We start from the raw sequence: 22,122 nt of genomic DNA on the forward strand, positions 1-22,122 counted from the left end.
AACGTAAGGGAAACTGCAGATTTCACTGTTTTGTTTATACAGGATTATCTGGAAGGGAGAATTTTCATATGAAAATTATTGATTACTTTCTTGGCTAGGTAATATTTCTTGTCATAAACATTTTAAATTGCCCTATTTGACTAGAATGAAATTAGCAGCTACTCTTGAATAGAGGCAGTATTTTTCATGGTATTTTTCTGAACTAGCTTTTAGTGGGAATTGATGTAGAGTTTAACAAAGTAAAACTGTGTGTGAGGTTCTTTTTGTTTGAAAAAAATGTTTTCTTCATAGATTTGAAGATGCTGAACTCGGATGGCAGGATCCATGAAATTAAGTGCATAGGCCTGAAAGTTCCCTTTTCCTGCCTCTAATGAATGTTGGCTATAATGACTGTACAAAATTTTAAATATAAAAAGACATAATCACTAAAGACAGCAAAGATTTGATATTTGATTTTAATATTGTCATTGAAGGAGTAGTCTAAACAGTAGTTTTCACATATACTTTATGTTCCAGGCAAGTAACTTGTGACGGTATTAAAAAACTTGTAATTAGAAATATAGTTAGCCTATACATACTTTACTATTCATTTACAGTTAATTTAAAAATCAATATTTTCAAAACACCGTGAGTGAAATTATGCTGTTATGAAGTGCTTGTTTGAAATGAGCTGGGCACAGATAGGCCAATATATTTTTGCTCAGGACTGATACCAGCCACATGCTGGATGGTAGAGAAGCCAGATGCACAACTGCTGCCTTGCTACATGTTGTTGGGTCATGGACAATATGGAACAGCACACAGTCCTAGCATATCCACCTCTCTCCTTGCCAGTTCTTCGCAGTTGGACCTCTGTAATAACATTCCAATTGTGAATGTCACCACTTTAGCAGGATCTGCTTAGCTACAATGCTAAGAAGAATGATACAGAACTTGAAATGAGCAAACTTATAGAAAAAGCGTATATCTAGTTTCATGGTGCAGGTGTTGTGCTCTCTAGACAGGAAGGTATTCAGTGACATGACTCATTTTCTGTATGGGAGAGTACATTTTTGTTAATGTTCATTTAAAACTTCTTTGTTTCAAGGTTTCTTCATTTTATGAAGCACAAAGATAACTATTTGAGACAGTTACTATTTGTAGGTTTTCAGGGACAGATTTTATAGTGTGTCTTTACTTAACTTTTGTGCTAAAGCAGGAATCAGGATATGTTTAAAATGCTCCGACAGTGAAGTAATGAATAGACACTCATGATCCTTTTATGTACACATAGCAACACCTGAGCCAATAAAACCTTTTGAATTTGATCACTTTTCAGGACATCTGCTTTACTTCTCAAACTTTAAAGCAGATTAGGAGAAAGTAGAAGGATTAGTAACTTTAATAAGTTTTGATGTGATTCAATCCCTGTAGACACTGGTGAACACCTGCCTTGTCAAAAAAATCACAAAAGCAGCTACCACTTCTTTAATTTGTCTCTTCTGTGTGCTTGTTGCCATCTGAATTTCCCTGTTATCAAGTACATAAACTTTCGGTTTACATAAATAAATGTAAGATATGCTTGTTTTCTAAGCTAAGTTTTCTTAGCTCCTTGTTCTTTGCTTTAGATTGAAAGAGATTCAGATGAGTGAATATGATGCATCAACTTACGAAAGGTTCTCCGGAGCAGTTCGACGCCAAGTTCAGTCACTCCGCATCATCTTAGATAATCTGCAGGTAATCTTAGATTCCCTAATTAAGGAACACATTGAGGTCATTACATTAGGCCCCAAATACTATCCTGCTACTATTCTGTTACTGTGTGGTGATCATACTTTGAGGCTAAAAGCAGATTCAGGTTATAATCATGGTTGGGAAAAACAGTTTCATATTACTAATTTAAAAGAACCTTATAAGTGGGTCCCAGTGCTCATCTCTACAAGTTACAGTATTCCCATACCACAACTTCCAGAGATTACTTATTCAGGAGCACAATTTTGTGAAAGAAAATACTACTATACAGTATGAAAAGAATTTATGAAGGTGTGTAGAGCACAGTCTTTGTCTTTACCTCTTGTCCAAAAGACTTTTTTTTTAACTAAGAAGCGCAAATGCTAAAAGAGACACTCCACACCAGTACAAATTAAAAGAAACGCTCCACTCCAGTGTAAATTAAAAGAGACACCCACTCCAGGTCAGTGCTTTACTGCATATACAGCTGAAAACATGGATTTTTCTCAGGTTTGTTTTTGATTCTTGCTAATGAAAATAGGTATAGCCCAAATCTCCTAAGATCAAAACCACCAGTTTGCCTTTCTTATGGTAATTGATGTGGTGTTTTTCCTGGGGTTTTTTGATACTAGTGCTCATATACAGGGTAAATAAAATTGAAAGTGCATTGTTTCTAGGAGGAATCTGCTAATCTTCAGTGAAAATTAAAGGAAAATTAATTTACTCCTTATAAGATATATTTGATTATAAGTATTTCTGTTGAAGACTACTAACCATTAGTGTATATATACCTTAGTTTATTAGTTAGTCACTGTGCTGTGTCTTCAGCAATAAAACTGACATATAGAAAGAAATTACTTTGTATGATAAACAGATTCCAAATGGGTCAAGAAACTCAATCCCCTGGTATTACAAGCAAGAAGGGTAACATTTCTTCATCTTACTTATATCTTTAGGCCTTTGTAGCTACAACAACATTACTACCATCGCATATATACGCAGAGAACCAGTTTTATTAGCCTGTTTTATTATGAATGTATCAATTCAGAGAACTCCTGACATAATGAACATTTAAGATGGACATGAGTAGATGATGCATGCTCTTAATATGTGTCTCAGTACAGGACATAGACAGGTTTCTATTGGAAAAATTTGGATGTAAGTCTCAGGATTTTTCTACATCGTTTATATCTAGATTTTTTTTTACCATGTTTCTAGCACACATACTATTGGAAGCATACTGTGAGTATGAAATGAATAAGTGAATCTTCAGTTTGAAGTCTTTTTTTAATCTGCCTTATCTATCCCTTGGAGCCAAAAGTGTTACATTCAGGGATCATGTTAATCATAATCAAAATATAACATACTTTAATATAAGGAGACCTATTCTCTTACTTTGTTAGAAAGGTCATTTTAATATCAAGGCAAAATCTTATAAGCCTCAGTATTTTATGAGACTGTAGTAACTTCCTGCCAAAATCTGTAATAGCTAACCACAGAATTAGTAAACGGAATCTATGATGAAAGAAACAAATCACTGAATTTGGAAAAGCTAGATCACAGAATAAGAGCAATAGTGAAAGCAGATTTTTAACTTTTTAAATTTTTATACAGATGTTGGTAGGGATTTTATTAGAAGATGCAGTAGGAAAATTAAGATAAATGATAAGAGGAGTTACTTAGTTGCAAAGTGCCTTCTGTTAATAGGAAAGCTGAGTCCAAGCAAATTTCATGTGATCTTTTTGAGAGGGAAAAAATTTATTTGGATTCTTCAGCATTGTAATTCATTCAACCCTGATGAAGAACCGTGCCTCTTTTTTTCTGGCTAGCCCTATGTACACCACGGGTTCTCAGCTAGAATGGTGTTCTTTCTGTTACCAGTCAGACATTCCTCATATCTCAAATAAGAAGCCAATGACACAGTCCATTCCAGTAAACTTTGCAGCTCAGATGTCTGTGTCTTTTAACTTTATGAAAATCCCAAATTACCTTCTCAGTAGAGAACACACTTGGCTTTTTAAAAATTTTTGAGTTTACTTTGTTTCAAACTCAGTCTGTTTACATAATAGATATATGGTGCCCATGTTTATTTAACCTGGATTTTCTTTTCAACATATGCCTTTCTATTGTTGGTTTTGTGGGTTTGTTTAAAATATGTTCCTTTGGTTAAATTTTACCTCCCAGAATCGAGAGTCTGGGATTCAGGTCCAGTTGTCGATAGCTCACCAAAAGTTAGTAGTAGCAGATGTTTGGAATAGACTGATCCTTGAAAGTGATACATAAATATAGTCTGAGAATGTAATTTCATTGTTCATTTTATTTTTTATAACTCACTGATCTCTATCAGATCTTTGAACAACATCAACAAAACTTTACAGGTTTTTGTTTATCTTCTGTAGAAGTAGCAAAGCCAGAAGTCCAGGAAATCCGGTCACTGATGAGCCTTCCTCTCTCTCCTAAAGCTTGTCTGTCTGAGCTACAGATTCAAAAGGTTATGGTCAGTCAGTAACTCAGAAAGGCCTTCTTAAATGTTAGGTGACTTGCTTTCCAGAAAGTACTTCTCTCTTAATTGATTATTACAGAAGGAATCAGGGGCAACTGTCCCTTTAGCTTCTGAGCTTCATGTAGGTCCCCACACTGGAACAGAGCCTACTGGGCTCTGTCTGATTTAGACCATGTGGGAACTATCTGGTCATAGCAGCAAGAATAAAATAGTGGCAGTCCTAGAATAAACATGGCTCAGAGAACTGAAAATGTGAAAACCCCTGTGTCCTGTCAGTAGCAGTTTTGTGATTTCAACAGCTAAGGGAACATTTGTGTCACGTTCTCCCAGAAACAAATGCAGACCACAACTGGCAGTGTTTCATAGCATCCCATATCATTACGAGTTACATATTTAGATGTGATCACTTCACATACACATCTTCTTCTGTGACATTTACAGACATCACAGTTGTAATTTGCAGGGTTTTTTGTAAATATGCCTGTGAAAAGAATATGCTTCCAGTGAAAAGAATTACTGCAGTGGTGCATTGTGATCGGCCACTCCCATGCTGATAAGATATGGTATCTAGCACATTTTTCTAATTTCAAAAGCAACACAATGAATATATTTTTTCGTCTATATGGTTGCAGCGTATTGAAATAGTAATGTGTTGTATGCCCTTTCTTGTCAAATATCAAAGGAAGATATATATGTATTAGTTCTAGTTTTCTCTTAAAATTGTAAGTGCTTTTAAATTTATATTGGTTTTAAACATGTGAAAATTACATATTAAAAATCCTTTGGACCTTCTTTGTTATATGCAATATTTGCGCATTTTATAACACACATGCTTAAGAGAATTTTTTTTTCAGCTTTTATAAGAGGAAATAAACTCTTAGGAATTCTAAGAATTCCTAAGAGGAATTCTGCATGGAAGAGGCAGGTGCTAAGTAGCCTAAATAATTTTAGCATTATTTTGGAAAGAGGTTAGATCAGATTTTGTCAGCATTCTTTCCTATTTTAGGAGAGAATGTCAACTCTGTGTTCCTCCAATAAAATTTCAGCTCAAATACTGGCTTTTGTTGCATAAGCTTCAAAAGGTATTAAACTGTTTTTAACTTTCTCCGTAGTAAAAAGCCTTCTCACACTGCTGTTCCTTGAACATCAAATAGCCACAAAGGTAAAGCATTGGCAGTGAAAAGAATAGTGAAACTAGTTGAGAATTTATTTGCTCAATGATGCTGAATCTTTATAATCTTCTGTTGTTTGTTCCTACTGCCTATGGAAAGGAGGCTAATAACAAAAATTTGACAAAACACCAGTGCTAAGGAAATGTTAAAGATCTACCTCTTTTCCAGTACTTAGAGTGGTTAAGATGACTAAGAACAAAGTCATCTCAGCTGCATCACCCTGGAAGGTACATGATTCATTTTAAAAAGGCTTTGCTTACTCAGCAGCATGTTGTCTCCAGGAGCACTTTTTTAGTGGTTAGCTGGAGTGTTGAAATTTGCCACTGGCTTTTTCACAGCAGGAAACCTCCCTACAGTGCAACATTTTGGTGGGAGATGTAGAAGTCACCAGGAGTTTGCGAGTGTCTCTTTGTGATATTACACAACTCTGAAGGCAACAAAGGAATCAATCCTATGGAAGAAGGAACTTCAACTTTCATCCCAAGCATATTTAATGATAGTGGAAACTACTAGTTGGTGGTACAAAGAAACTCATGGATGCCCTACGGCCAAAGCTGGTTGAAGTGAGATTGACTGTAGCATCATGGAAGTGTATCAGAGAACACAACTGACTGAATTCATAACCTAAGAAATGCTTTCCACTTTCCCCTTCAGTGATTTCCATGTATCAGCATTGTTTTTGCCTCCCATCAGGAAGCATTTGTAAAGCTTTTGACACTACCTAATTAAAAAAACTGTATTTTTCATAGCTATGTAAATTCTCTAAAATTAATTAATCAAAACATTTTCTGTGGTTTTGTAGTCTTTCTGCCCACTTATTTTCACAGGCAAGTAGTCAATTACTCTTGAGTAATTACAGACAATAGGCTGTAGTCCAGAACACCTTCATCTTACACACCAAAACAAAAACCTCATAAATTTTAACCCAAAATCAAAGATTCTCTGAGCCTTAAGAAGGCATTATCTGCCTGCTCAGAGCATACATAACTCAGATTTATCCTTTCAAATCCCAGGCCTGCAGTTCACTGAGGATTTGTCATAAATTACTAACTGTTCAACAGAGAGAAATTGCTTTTCATTCCTGAAAACCAATGTTTAAGGCAGTCTGTGTCCTGCTGGATATTTGATTTTCCTCCAATTGGTAACCAACAATTTGCTGAGAGGGCAAAAGCATTATATGTGTGTAAATTCAAAATTGTCTTTCCTTGCTGAATCAGCAAGGATGTGCATCCTTACTAGGGTGAACAATTTCAACGTGTAGATCTAAACAGAAATTAAATAAATGATGAAACCTGTATATACAGACTTTACTGTCTTTAGATGGAAATTACATATTATGAACCATGAGGAAGCTATCCTTTGAAAACATTCTTAAATATGTTCCTTATAACATTGAGTCTTCAATATGCATTGCGTGCTCTGTGGATAGGAGTACCCTGAATATTTGAGTTCCTGGATTGTAATGCAAGTTCATCAAGTCAGGCTGTAGATAACTAGTGTCCCTTTAACTAAAACAAAAGAAGTATTTAATGGACTGTCTTTTGAGTACCATGATTTTAAAAGTAGGGTTTTTTAAATATATAACTGGTTCATTATTAATACTGTTTTAAAAGAAAGCATTTACCATTGCCTAAGGTGAATACTGCTTAGTTTTATATTTAAGTCACCCAATGACTTTTTCTTGTGCTGCTTGGATTGAGAATACATAACAAATGGTCAGTTATGTGTGTCCCTCTGGTTGTATGTATTTCTGAACAGGCTTGCTACACAGATTTTCAGCATATTTGAAAAAAGAAAAGTTAATATTTCTGCAGTCCACAGTTAAACTCCCTTAACAACTTAACAACTTAAAAAAGACAAAATTACAGAGGGAACGTGTTCTTTGTCAGTGTTAATTTTTCCTTCAGAGAAGAAGAACAGGACAGCTATGAACATGTGTTTGGATTTCTTTGACTTATGCCAAAACTATCACATTGTTACAAAGAAAATTAATGCATGTGTGATCTGCAGTAGGTCTTAAATTGTCTAACATACACTCACATCGCTGAGTGACGTAAGACTTCTTTTCTGTTGTAGGCCAAGGGTAAGGAAAGACAATGGCTGAGACACCAAGCTGTTGGAGAGCTAGATGATGCCAAAATCATTGATGGGCTGACAGGAGAAAAAGCCATATATAAACGACGGGGAGAACTTGAGCCACAAGTAAGTATCCAACAAGAAACAGGGAAAGGTGGAGAAGAGCTTAACCAGTTTGCTGGTTTCATAGTGGCTATACAGTATCTGTGTTTGAGTTTGAGTGAGTTATAGGGATGAGAAACTCAGAAGAAGATGTCCCTGATACAGAGGCAACCACAGGATGGAAAATTTGCTTTACCTCTTCTTATAGTCTTACATGCATATTTCCTGTTGGCCACCCTCAGAGAGAGAACACTGATCTAGGCAGTGCTTAGTTTTGATCCAGTGAAACAGTTTTTATGTTCTTATTTTGTATTTTAATGACCATAAGGCAATTAGCAGAAAACATTTATTTTGTTAGTTTTTACCAAAAAAAAGGAAGATATTTTCTCACTAATTTAATTTTTGTTAACAGATACGCTGATACTCTAGAAATTAAAAAAAAAAAGAGTGGTTTGCAAATGTCTTTTCCTTATTCCATGGTATGCAAATAATTTCAACTTCTGCAGATATTTAGATTTGCAATAATAAAAATTATGATGGAAAAAAAATATGAGGAAAAGCCGTTAAGATATGACAAAGTTGATTGTCCAATGGATTAATTCAGCCATTCCTTAGAAGGCATTATGGTTAAACCTATGTGAGTCAGGAACAGAGAAACCACTTGAATCAGACCAACAAAACCTGGCTAAAACTTGTGGGGCTAGTACATAATATTTAACAGTAATACTTAATGACAGATTGCAGTTTTTAACCACACAAAGAATTTTTTTTTTTTTAATAACTGAGTACAGCATCTTTTTGCGTATCAGTTACCCGCATTTGATGAATCCCTGGTATTATTTTTTATGCTGTTTGATTCTGATGTCTATTGCTTTGAACAATTTATGGGACTTGGCACTGCCTGTGTGAAAGATCAATAAGGGAAAAGTGATTGAAGCCTCAGTTCTCATTTGTTTCAAAATGTGTTTAGTCTATGTATCAGTTTTAAGGCTTTGTAAAAATAATTCAATAAGGAAAAAAAACCAGATGCCTTAAGTTTGTGCATAAAAACCAAAATAAATGTTTGATTTAATGGTTTCTCTTTCCTTATGTTTTTTGAGGGCAGGGATGCCACAGCCTATAAAAAGAATAATTAAAAGAATAAAGCACACAAATGGTTTACAGATAAAAGAAAAATTTTAGTTATTTGTTTATAATGTGACTGGGTGTTTTGCTAGATCATCTTCAATAGCCTCATACTTGAATCCAGACACATCTCATTGCATGCTAAATAAAACACCTACTTTAAATGTACTGTGCCAAAAATCGTTAAAACAGATGGGATTTGTTTTCAGGAAAAAATAATGATTTCACCGTTAGAATAAAGAAGAAACTAGTAGTTAATCAGAACAAGATTTCAAACATTTTTGGAATGTTATTAACCTCAGCAGACAAATTTTTACAGTCTTATACGAATCCCTGTTAGTACTGTAAGCCAAGGAAAAGCATTTCCATTATGGGCCTTGGCAGAAAGAGCAAATTTGAGAGTCTCTTATGCTGAAATAAAATGTGAAGAATCAAAGCTGAAATAGAAAAAGTATTTTCCTGACAAATGTGTGGAATTTTTTGAGGTATTTTGTTTCCAGTCATTGAAGGTGAAGGGAAAGAATGAGCTAAGGTATCTGTCAAGGAACTGGTTTGAAATAAAAACAAAGTTAAAATCTTTTTGTTCTTTACAAAAAGAAAAAAAAGAGTGTTTGCTGAATACAATTTTCTAGCTTCACAAAGCGCATTGGGTTCACTTTCTAAAATGTTTTGTTACTACTGATGTTTAGCTTTCCCATTAATACTGGGGTTCCTTCTGTTGTGTTTCCCTGTCAGCCTGGGAGCCCTCAGCAAAAACCCAAACGCCTGCGCCTGGTGGTGGATGTTTCTGGCAGCATGTACCGCTTCAATGGGGTGGATGGACGGCTGGAACGCTCCATGGAGGCTGTCTGCATGGTCATGGAAGCTTTTGAGAATTATGAACACAAATTCAAGGTAATTGCAGCTGGGCTAGGAACTCTGTGGTTATTGCACAGGCTGTGTGGAGCAGTGGAAAAAATGTTTCAGCAGGCAGTCTAGCCAAAGAGCATTATTCATTCCCACAAGGAAATAAAGACAATAATCTATTTCTAGCAACCTGAAAAATAATACTAGTGAAAGGATAAGAAACATTACACGTTTCAGTAGGGGAGGATTCAATCTAAGACTTTTAAGATTTCAATTTAGTGAGATTTGCTCCTTTTTTCTGTTTTTATCTGTTTCTTTGAGCAGAAATGCTTAAGCCTACAGAACACAAGTGAATATAAGCTTCAGGACATGCAAAGATGCTCTGCCCTTCTATCTGCCCAGAGTGCACACAACAGTACTTTATCATGGGAAAAGACCAAACTTCTTTGTCCTTATTTGTGTTCTCTTCCAATTATCTGAAAGCAAGAAAATAATTTCTTGTACTGAAAGATATTAGTTCCAAATGTTATTTAATGGTAGCCTGCAAAGGAAATGTAAATAAATTTAATACCCTTTTTGTATCAATAAACCTTAACAAGGTTAAGAGCATGTTTCTTTAACCATAAAGAAAACACTAATGGCCAGTCTCAAGTTAGTTCTGGACAGATTCAGTGTTTAATGGAAGAACAGAGATGCCCAATACCTTTACTGAAGAGCATCTCAAACATAAGAATTATAATGCATCTAAAGCAAATGTAAAATCTCCTGAACAAAATTAATAGAATCATAGTCCAGATCAATTCAGCGAGGTCCACTTCACATTGTTCCACCAACAACATAATCCTTCAGGTTTCTGCTCTTCCATGGAATCTCATATACAAAATCAGACCATATGGAGGTGTATGCTTCTAGAATGTCTTCTTAAGTACAATCACTCAGACTTTTACTTTTCAGCAGAAAAGGCTATAAAAGGAGACAGGCATTGTTTTTAGGCTACTTTCCTAAGGAAATGAGGCACATGCTCCCATCTTCTCTGGCAGTGATGCTTTCTCACCTTTAAACTTGCTTAAACTGAGCACGTTGCAAAATTGCAAACAAATTGAAACTGTAGTTTTGTTCCTAGAGTCACTGCATTCCTGCAAATGTAATGAAAATAGGCTAGGTAGAAAATTATCCTCTTGGAGGAAAATGCTGTAATTGTTTTAAAATATCACTGACTCAATTCTGTAAAACAGTTGACAATCTGCAAGATGCTGCTGATTTTTCTCAGTACAAAGCTGAAGGTTTGGTATGTCTGCAAAAATAGCATACATTTCTCATATCTAAAAGAGGAACCATTTGAAAAAAATAGAAGAACACACAACTGTATAGTGTGCAATGAGAAATCTGCAGTTTATCCCTTTTTTCTTTCTTTCTTTTCCTTATCCTTTTCTTGACTGGTTTTATAAAAGTAAATTTTTTTGGACTGCAAGGCCTGCAAGGGTCACAACAATATATGCTGCAAATTTGAGGGGTTTCTTGTACAATGTGTTGAACCAACGGGATCATCAGGCTTGTTGAGCAAAGGGGTTTTACAAACTAAAATTCCCTTCTGCTATCTAACTGCAGTGCAAATTCTGGAAAGCAATTCCTGGCTTTCAAGATCACTTTTCTGATGATGGTTGGTTTAGTTCTCTAATAAATATGGTTGTGAATTAGTCATATGAACTTTTCCTTGGCTGTTTTATCCTACTAGTTGAGCTTTCCCCATGAGTGGTACGCTTTGCTGTCATGGATGATGCTGATTGTCTCATTGGTCTTAACAGCATGACTGAAGGTAGAAAATACTTTGCCTTCTTATACAGAAGAGCTGAGTATTGGGTATGTGACTGTACCAAGCAGGTAGTGAAAGTTATCCTTCATGAAAGGACAGACAAGTGCCAGCAGGTATTTGTCCGCTTTTTATGCTTGCATGGGACATCCTGCCTCCTTCTGTTTCCCATAAGTGCAGGCAGTGAATCATTCCTTGTCAAGGGGGAAACGGGAGACCCATTGCACAGTCGGGAAATCCATTTAAATTAACAGCCATGTTTCAAAGCCCTCCTCCAATGTCATCTGTTCGCGCTTCCTCTGAAGTGCTTTATTAAAGGAAAGAGTGAGAGTGACTGAGATAATATAAGCCACATTGTCAGTCTTATCCTAATAATGGAGGTTAAGTATGTTCCTACGAATGCCCCTTGGCCCCTTTAAATGTGTGGATGCATCACTTATACATGTATGTTATAATAAGCAAGCTATTTTGCAGGCTTAAATTTTGTTCATCTTTAGAACATCTTATTTTAGGTGCCAGTTGTTTGAAATTGTACATAAGGGCAGTTTGTTCTTTATTTTATCTGAGGTATGTCTGTCTCAAACTGCATGGTTTTATATCACCCCTGATTACCATCATTTGCACACATGATGGTAGGTTGAGGAGGCATGTCCAGTGAATTATCCAACAGCAATTTTATGAAGCCTTTAAAATATTGTAAGTGACTCAATAAATAGCCTGTTATGTAACTGGTAGGAAAAGCCTGACTTATTATTTATAGCTATATTAAAGGGATATTGCAGATTTTATATACCTGTTTCAGCATTTAGCGTTTGTAAAATCTACTATGGAGGCAACACTGCTAATTCAGGAAAAGGAGAAATGATCCACATTCTTGGCAGAATAGTTTCTTTTAAATAATAAAAAAAAAGGTTTGAAATAAATTTAGGAAAAAAAATGTTTAGTGTTGTCCAAAGAAGAGATGAATTTATAAAGGTCCAGCCCTCCAGCAGAGTTCTGTTTAATTCACACTGCCTTTTACGTTCAGCAGACATCTTCCTTCAGCTTTTTAAATGCCTTTAGAAATAAATCCTTTTGGCATGGCAGCTGCAGAAGACAAAGTCTTCCGTTTTACCCATTTTAGACAGCAGCACCCATCCATTCAGTGCAAAATGTGACAGTGGAATAGAGATTGCTTTAACCTTTCCTTATGGAAAGAGATCAATAAAATGATGCTGTTTCAAGAGACATGTTTATATGTTGTGTACTCAGCTCTGAGTAGAGCGGTTCTTGTCTCAGTATACCTGAGGCTATTGGAAAACAAGCCGCTGTGTACCACAATAATATGTGAATTCAATTAAGTCTTCACTATGGCAAACATGTATTTTGCTGCTGGATTTGTCCTGAGCGTCTTTGCTTGCAATCTATTTTGTAAAACAAAAGTCAGTTCCGAGTAAGATCATATCACAGCTCTTCTCTCACTGGTAACTCCATCCACATAAATTTTCCTAGGGAATTTATGAGAAAAAACCATCAGATTGGATCCTTGCTTTTCAAAGGCCCTTCTTCTGTGCTCATCTTTAGCTACTGCAAAGGAAGAAAACTTGTTTTGACAAAGTCTTAAAGTGCCTGCGTGTGTTTGGATTCCCAGTTGACCAGGTCTGTGGAGCTGTCTGCACCTTTTCTTTACAAGGACTGCACCAAGATAATATGAAATCACTAAGGGTTCATTTGCTAGAATGCAAATCAGGAGGTAATAATTTACTGCAAGGAAAGCTGGGTGAGAGGTTTAAATTATTTGCCCTTTCAGAGTGAGCTTCTTTGATCCAGTTTTACTGCTGTCCCAAACTCTGTATTCCTAAATTGTGACAGATTCCATACATTCCCCTGAGCAAACATCTCCCTTCTGTCATTTCTAAAGCTTGACTGTGAGCCTACTCCCATCTCTCCCTCCCAGGGAGGATCTCCCAGGCAGCAGTCCTATGTTGACTTAAGTCAATCCAAGTCAGTGCAGCTACATTCCCATCCCCTCCTTTGCTGGGGCACATACACTCAACCTCACAGCTGGGGGAGCTGAGCTGCCCAAAACCAACTTCACGCTCATTAGGCTTTGGCTACTCCTGGTCCTTGACTTAACTTCCACAGGGATCAGAGGACCATGAGGACCAGCATGGGAGGGCTGGTGACCACAGCTCTTCTCTTCCACAGCATGGCAGGATCTCACTCTGTTTTTCAGGAGGCCCTGCTTGACCCAGAATGCAGCAGTCAGGATGAAGCAAACAGCCACTTTTTCTTCCCTGCTGCCTCACCAAACATTTTTAAATCACAACTAGCATAGTAAGCTGTCAGCAAAGAAACAAGGAAACTGATGACATCTGTTAAAGATAAGCATGGTACTCAGTGCATGCATGGGCACACACAAAGAATAATAAGCAGCTAGCTGAGAAGGGAGCAGACGGGCCATGATGTTCCCAGGTGAACGCCTTGACATGCTTGCAATAGTTTACTCAGATCATTTCAGCCTCGTCTTGCCTGAACCCAGGTTGTATGTTCCGCCTTATGCAAGAATGTGGAGGGGGCCAAACTGTAGGGTCAACATCAAGTGTTTCCTCTAGGAGCTACAGCAGTCTGTCACATATGCTCAGGCTTTTTGAGATGAAAGGTTGGTCTGTTACTGGTATATGCCAAGATCCAAAACGATATTCCCAAATGGCAAAGTTTGGCCTATTCCCATAAACTCCGTATGGCAGAGCTGATACCAGGACACCCAGTGTGAGACAACCAGGAAACCAGAAAGGAGCTTTCTACAAAGGCTTCAGCCTTTTTACACAGGAGAATGACAGTATTTTGCTTTACATAGCAAAATTGTCGATTTAAAAGTGATGCTGAATACAAAACTGCTCAGCAAAGGCTGTGCAAGGTTTTATAATTAAGAGCCTGCCCTGAAGACATGTGGAGATTTCTGACATTGCATAAGGACCATGAGCTCTGTATATTTTCTGCTCCATTAAACCTCTGCTTTATTTAGTTCCTCTGATTTGAATTATCTCTAGGTTTTAAAACAACATTCATGCACACACTTCTTGTGTGCATGAATGGATTTATTAAACAGGATTTATTAAACAGGATTTATTCTTGTTTTAATTAGGAAGTATGCTGAATGTAACCTCAGCATTATTCTCAAAATCTGTATATTTTCATTTGCCATGTCTTTATATTCATCAGAAAAGAGAGAGTCTGAGACGTTACTAGTGATAAGAAATAGGTTTTGAAGAGAAAACACGTGTCAGACTGGAAGCTTTGTGTGAGGCTGAGTAGTAAATACTAGACATGGAAGAAAAAAGGAGAACAGTAATGGGAAAAGCCAACAAAGCAGAAAGAAATGGGATTGTATGGGGACTAGATTATATAAAAATTTTCTAGAAGGAGGAAGTCTGGGTTATGTGAGGCTGTCATAAAATGATCTCACCTTGGGTGAAATAATCTATAGTATGTGGCACGTTTGCTGCTTCACAGAGGGAAGTGTCACCTTTAAAAGTGTTGTTCCAGCAGCTATAGCTTTCTTTTGATATATTTTTAAGCGAATTAGTGATGTGGAAACAAAAAGAGCTTTGTCTATAAAGAATGCCATTTCTCCACTCTCTAGGACCTGACATACCAAATAAAGTGGCTTTTATTAGGGAAGAAAAGACAGAAAAACTTTGAGGAATAGACCTGCCTTTTACGAAATGATTATATGGGAATTAGGGATGGTGAACTCAGCAGGGATCTGTAACAGTACATGAAAAAAATGAAAACAGAAAGGCAAAATATTGCATAAGGGCTCCCTGTCAACTAAATGCAGGTCTGTGCCAGCTAGTCGGGGGAAATACAGGCATGTTCATGCTGAGGAATTGCCAGCTCAGGTCTCTCTGGGCTCAGGATCTGTACACTGTGCTCTGTTGGTTGGTGTAGAGAGCTCTTAAATCCATTTTTGTCCTGCTCATGAATTCTCCCTGGAGTGACTGCCACATCCACAACACAAAGGGCAGGTCAGGACCTTGCTGTAACTCAACTTGTCTTGGTTTTCATGTAACAACAATTAAGCTCTCACATAAAACAGAGACATTCCCAATATTGCATTATTTGTTCAATGCGATTTTTGAACTATTACAGTTCTATATGTCATTTTTGCAGCATCTTTCACAGGAGAATCATGTGCACACCATCTCCTTGGAAAACATACAGAGTCTCTTGGAATGCACTTCTCTACTTACCGTCAACAATGGCTTTGATCTGTTATGCACAAAAATAAGAAGTGCTGATTTTCAAAAAAGGCAGCTTGTAATACCTTTTTTTTAAGAGCAGAATGAGGTCACAAAAAAGGTTCATCAAACATGGGAGCTACTGTCAAACAATGTGCTTCTTGTTTGTCAGACTCAAGAGGATGAAAATTACTGCTTTAAAAAAAAAACATGGACAATGTGAGAGGGCAAGGTCTCGATTTTACACATCACTGCTCTGCAGTTGGTGGGATGATGTGAAAACAGACCATGGAAATAAATAACTTTTCTTTAATTTCATTATTTAGAAATTCTTTCCCATGTTTTCATGTCAGTGAGAAATTGCAATTAGTTTTCTTAAGCAGCTCATAAAGAGAAGCAGGGAACAGTATATGGGTTTTCTTGCTGAAAGCAAATTGCCTTTGATCTGTCTTATATCATTGTGGCCCAAGTGCCATTTGTGACTAACAGATGACTGATGAAGTTTCTTTCTTGTAGTACGATATTGTTGGACATTCAGGAGACGGCTTCAACATCGCATTGGTTGGGAGTGACAAAGTTCCCAAGAACAATAAGCAAAGATTAGAGATTCTTAAGGTAAATCCTACTGATAAGTGATGCTGGATAATTAAGGAGTTTGTGACTGCAAAGATAAAATTGTGGGTGGGTCACAGAACACAAAACATGAGGAGAGTAAAATAAAAGAAAGACAAGAAAGCAAAATCTGTGTATTTGCATAAAATCGAAACAGGACCTTTCAGAGACATGGCAGAAAACAAATAATGCCAAAATAGTAGATGCTGGGTACACCTTTTTCTGGACTGCTGTGGTCATAAATGTGTTATTTTGACTATCTGTCAAAGGATAGGGGAAGTTCCAAGCATTATATAGTGATATAGGTAGCTCTGCCTAAACAATGTGGTGATATTATTAGTGCACAAGTGACTAATTTGAACTGTAGAGAGGTCCCAGGTCAGCAATTTAGCCTGGCACCTTCAAGAAGTTATGTATCACAGTAGCAGTGGAAAAATGTGTCAATGCTGGATTGAAAACATGTTAAATCACAATCACGAAGTGAGTGTACTCACCAAAATTTTACTGTGCTAGGATGAAGAAAAATTGAGTATATTGTAGGATTTACCTGTTTGGCAGCTTGATAGGTTAGAACTGTGTATTCGAGTTTCCTTCAAAAATTATTTTAAAAAGACTGGGAGCTACTTCAGTTAAAAGGACTGGATTTAGTAATGTCTAATATTCCTTCTGCATGGGAAACAGCTTCATCAATGAAAACAGTGTATTTATTTCATAACAGCTCAAACAGAATGTTTCATAACTTTTAAATCTGACTGCTACTGTTATAAGTCACATATTTTATAATAACTGTGACACTACTAGGATTTGGAAGTCTAGTGCAAATTATGAACAGACAGGAGCTGGTCATGGTATTAGGAAACTAAGCCCTGAATTCTTCCTTAAATACATAGGAATGTAGCTACTCAAACTGCAGCTGACCGAAGTATTTTACCTTCCCTAAGGCCCAGTCTAATTAGGTCCATGTGTGGGTTTTGATTGTTTGACCCACTGTGTTTTTAGGAAGTGCTGCCTGTCTTAAGATATGATATATTATATACAAAAAGCTGCATCTTCTGTTGTACCTGGAGTACTGCCCACATTTCCGATGCATCCCCTAATACAGCAGAACTGAGTATTTACTCCCTCCTGTGCTAGCTGAAATGAATGTTTATTCCTAAAGTCATCTTACGTATTTCCATGTGGTTATGCTGTGCACACAGACTATGCATGCCCATGCTCAGTTCTGCATGAGTGGAGACCACACCTTGGAAGGGACAGAGCATGCCATTCGTGAAATTGCCAAGGAAGAGGCTGATGAGTATTTCGTTATCGTCTTAAGTGATGCAAATCTTGAACGATACGGTATTCAGCCTTCAAGGTTTGCCCAGGTCTTGACCACCAATACTCAAGTCAATGCTTTCGCCATATTTATAGGATCCTTGGGAGACCAAGCAGACAGGTGAGTACATTTGTTTTATGCCTAATACCATTTGCTTTCGTATGTCATAAATCTAAACTATGATTTTATTGCAGTGAAGTTTGGCATAGTTGACCCTGCTAACCTGCACTAAGGTTTTGATTGTGGTATTGTAAAATCATAGAATGGTTTGCTTTGGAAGGGACCTTTAAATATCATCTATTCCAATCCTCCTTCCATGAACAGGTATGTCTTTTACTAGATCACATTGCTCAAAGCCCCATCCAACTTAACTTTGACCACTTCCAGAGACAGGGCATCCACAACTTCTCTGGGTAACCTGTGCCAGTGCATGATCACTCTCATTGTAAAAATCTCTTCCATATCTCCAATCTAAATCTACCCTCTTCCATTTTAAAACTGCTAAACCTTATCCTATCATTACAGGCCCTGGTGAAAAGTCTCACTCCATCCTTATGAGCCCCCTGTTTTTATTGAAAGGCCTCAATAAGGTCTTCCTGGACTTTTTTCCTCTCCAGGCTCAACAGCCCCAATTCTCTCATCCTGTCTTCATAGGAGAGGTGTTCTACTCCTCTGACCATTTTTGTGGTCCTCCTCTGGACCCTCTCCAACAGGTCCATATCTTTCCTGTGCTGAGGACCCCAGCACAGCACTCCAGGTGGGATCTCACAAGAGTGGAGTAGAGGGGCAGAATCACCTCCCTTGACCTGCTGGTCATGCTTCTTTTGATGGAAGAAATCCAGGTTATAATTGGATGTCTGACCTGCAAGGGCACATTGCCAGGTCATGTCCAAGTTTTCATCCTTTTTTAAAATTATTATTATTATTAATAATATTTTGTTGTTATTAATAATAACTATTATTAATAATAATATTAATAATCTACTAGCAAGAAGCTAGTAGATAGCTTCTGACTTGTGTCAGGAAGGAGACTGGCTTGTGGGTCCCACAGACATCCCTTGTGGCCAGCTAGTTGAGAGCATTCTGTGCATCCAAAGGAGGCAACTGAAGCCATCCTACTCTGGAGGATGTGCACTATCCCTGTATGTAATATCACTATGTAATCGTAACAGAGACAGGATGCCTTTGTCATTGCCCAGTGTGTGGTTCCAATGCATGTAGGCCTACAAAAAAGACAATAAAACAAAAGAAGCTGAAGTTTAATGGTCTGGGTTTAGTTCTACTACATAATTTCACTTTAAATTGTTTGGGCACAAGGGAGAAAAAGGAAATTATGTCCCAGGTGTCCTTCCAGGCTCCACATCCACTGAGGACAAGTACATGCAGCAAAAGTCTGATATAGCCACATATATCAAGTGTCTTTTCTGCTTCTGAGTCTTCAACTAGAGCAGAATGAGAGAAATCCCAAAGGGAATTGGCCCTCAGTACATAATTTTAATCAGTAAAGGGTTGAAAGATACAGCTGCAGAGCCACCATTGTGGCTGCATGTCTGTACATCAGAGCTGCATTATGCGTCAAAAGAGAATCTGTTCTGAAATATTATAATTACAGAAAGTCCTTTTACTTTTGCTAGGAATTAAAAGAAAAAAAAAAGGCATTGACCATGTCCTGCTGTGTAAGAGATCTTATAATGGCCTAGTTCAGTGGGTATGGAAAATGCACACAATGCTGTCACTGAAATGCATTTCTATGTACATGGAAGTCCAGAATTAGACAAAGCCTTCCTGTAACTGCTGTGGGGGAAGGAGAAGGAAATTCTCTGTTGCTGCTTTTTTAACTACTAATTTTAAAAGTGAGACTTTGCTTAGTATTGGAGGAATGGTGTGGAGCATAAATTCCTTTAAAAAGCAGTGAAAAATAAATCCCAAGCTTGCTAACTGTATGCGAGGGAGATGGAGTTTGTAACGTGCATCTAGCTTAACTTTTTTAAGGGAGGTTAAGCTGTGAATAAAAATGTGTTGGATTAATATTGAGAGAAAAATACATTTCCATCTAATCTGCTGCAATCTCAGAGAAGAAATATAAAGAGTACATTTAGAATCACTGGAACTGTTGAACTGAAAGAGCTGTGGGTTCATGGTAGTCGATTTAAAGTGTCTTCATTTCCAGTATATATCTCTAGCTGCCACCAGCAAGCCAGTTTGGTGACACCTCATGGGATCACTGATACCTTGATCAAAATGGAGTTTTGGCGTGTCAGAAAGAGGACCTGGATAGAAATCTCTGGAAACATTCTTGTTTGTCTAGCTGAAAGGATCTCTCTGCCTTAGCTGCTCTTACTGTTTCCTCCCACTGCTGCTTTCCCAAACCTTTAATTGCATTATTACAGCGATGTGAATGGCGTGGATTGGGAAGGTATGCAAAAGGAAAACATCCATTCTGAAGGAACCCTGGTTTGTGGTAGGGAAGATAATTTGAGATGGTAATTGTGTCTTGTCTCTCATTCTGCTCCTTAGGCTGCAGAGGACGCTACCAGCAGGTCGGTCTTTTATTGCCATGGATACCAAAGAGATCCCCCAGATTTTGCAGCAGATCTTCACATCTACCATGTTATCAAGTGCCTAAGCATCACTGATGTCACGGTGTGTGAATTTAAAGAAGAAACCCACTCCTGCTGCAGATATAAACCCTAAAGCTGAGGATAAATACATTTCTTAATAAAATACATACTGTTCTCTAATCAGCAAAGCAACCCAAATCTACACGACAGCCAGGCTGTAAATTTTCACCCAAAATCTCTCAACTGACTTAGCACATTCAAAGAAATGCAGAGGGGCAGAGGATGGCAACAGAACAAATGTTTTTCCGGAGGGACAAACAAATAAAGGACAGTTTGTGATCATTCCTCTGCATGCCATGTTGCCAGCATTACAGTGTCATCTCACCCTATCTTATTAAATACGGTTCACTGGGATTTGGTAATATTATGCAAGGCAGAGCCAGGCAATCTGTTTCAGTGTTTTGCGCGCATACGTTTGAATGGGTGGTTAACTCCATCTCCCATTTAAACAGGACTGCTCTCGTCAGGCAGGAAACCCTTCCTTCCTCTGCTGTTGCTTTCTTGTCTTGAGGGGCATCAGGGCTTCACCCCGATGCTGAGAACAATGGAGCAGTTTGGAAACAATGACCATCACATGTAAACATTCATTATCTGATCAGGCAGAGTTGTCAGATCTAGAGAAAGTGCCTTTTAAGAAGGAAAACAAAACAAAAATAGATTTTTTCAGTTCTGCCTGTGAAAAGTAAGGGGAAAGGGTCTTAAGAACACAATAACCAGTGTTTCCAAGGAGGGAGCTACTGCAGTAGCTCCTTTGCATGGCTGATTATGCTGTCCCATTGCACTGTTGTACAGAATCCCTGGGATGGCCTCAGCACATGGGGGTGACTTTTATGTCTGGAGACAAAAAAGTTACTAATGCTTTGCAAAAAGCTCATTCATGGTCTGTTTTTCTTGGGTCTTTTAAAAATGAAACTGGAAGAGAGATTTAGGCATGAGAAAATAAGTTATTTTTTTATAAAGGAAGAGGCAAACATCTGTTGTAGCAAGATATCTGTCTGTGTTAGAGTATATTTAACATCCAAGTTAATCTTTACAAAACTTACTTTGCAACTCAGTCGGTTGGCCCCATGAGATGGTACTCTTTATCTACCAAAAAAGAGATATTTTGTAGTTCTTTGGGAACAATGGAATACTTGATGAATTAAATGTATGATTTAATTAAACTGATACTTTGCTGATACTTTGCTGATATTAATATAAGGGTAACTGAATAGGAGAAAATTCAGGAAGACTACTTATCAAAATCTAAAGGAGGAATTGCAATTCTTCTAATATTTCTCTTAATCCTACAGTTGCTCAAACTGCACCATGAGCAGCATGTTTGGACGGGAGGAGGCAAATTAATTTGATCTTGTTAAATACAACCATTGGTGTTTTAAAGGGTCATTCTCTACTCCACCAGTCCTGCAGCAAAAATCTTTACCAGAGCATCAAAAATGTGCTCTATTTAGGATGTGTTATAAAGTCTGATCAGCTTTGAAACTCTTTATGATGAGAGGATGGAAGACATTTTTCAAAGGCTTGTTAGTATTGTTATAATAGCTATATATGTGAAAACAAAGAGGCTGAAGATGCAATTCCTGTTTGGAGAGAAAGGAATTGGGAGGAGACGGTTGAGAAGGTTATCCCTGTGTGGGACAAGTGCATGTATACACACATACACACAGATGCTACTGCTAAGGGGAAGTGCACTTCAAAATAAAAATACCTTGGTCCCATAAACTTATGCTGAGGTACTAAATGCAATAAAGAATTGGCATATTAATAAGGCTGTTAGTTAATGTGTTTTGACATGGAAATTCCTTCAGCACTTCTGCTTTTATTGCCAGCAGTCCTGAAAAAAAGAAGGATTTTATTACAGTTAATTAGCAAGTTCACTGTATGCTTTCTAGATGACTTGAGTGGATAAACTTTCTCATCTCAGATTTACATGCAGTAAAATACATGCAGCTATCTTTATAATAAAAAAATTAGTGCTATTTAAGGGAAACTCTGCAGTAAATC

At 37.4% G+C, this 22,122-nt stretch overlaps 1 protein-coding gene across 2 annotated transcripts in view; it reads left to right on the forward strand.

The window, feature by feature from the left end:
* Nucleotides 1-21,883, forward strand: part of VWA8 (von Willebrand factor A domain containing 8) — a 181,776-nt gene extending 159,893 nt beyond the window's left edge. For both annotated transcript variants that reach the window (XM_027720277.2, XM_039382906.1), the window contains 6 exons: nucleotides 1,608-1,716; nucleotides 7,462-7,587; nucleotides 9,424-9,582; nucleotides 16,084-16,182; nucleotides 17,379-17,617; nucleotides 20,015-21,883. In XM_027720277.2, coding sequence (XP_027576078.1) covers nucleotides 1,608-1,716; nucleotides 7,462-7,587; nucleotides 9,424-9,582; nucleotides 16,084-16,182; nucleotides 17,379-17,617; nucleotides 20,015-20,123 — 841 coding nt within the window. In that variant the 3' untranslated portion in view covers nucleotides 20,124-21,883. The remainder of the gene's footprint in view (nucleotides 1-1,607; nucleotides 1,717-7,461; nucleotides 7,588-9,423; nucleotides 9,583-16,083; nucleotides 16,183-17,378; nucleotides 17,618-20,014) is intronic.
* The last annotated feature ends 239 nt before the right edge of the window (nucleotides 21,884-22,122 follow it).

Source organism: Pipra filicauda, unplaced genomic scaffold (assembly GCF_003945595.2).
Source record: "Pipra filicauda isolate LSUMZ 115617 unplaced genomic scaffold, ASM394559v2 scaffold28_size6257848_pilon, whole genome shotgun sequence".
Taxonomy (NCBI): Eukaryota; Metazoa; Chordata; class Aves; order Passeriformes; family Pipridae; genus Pipra; species Pipra filicauda.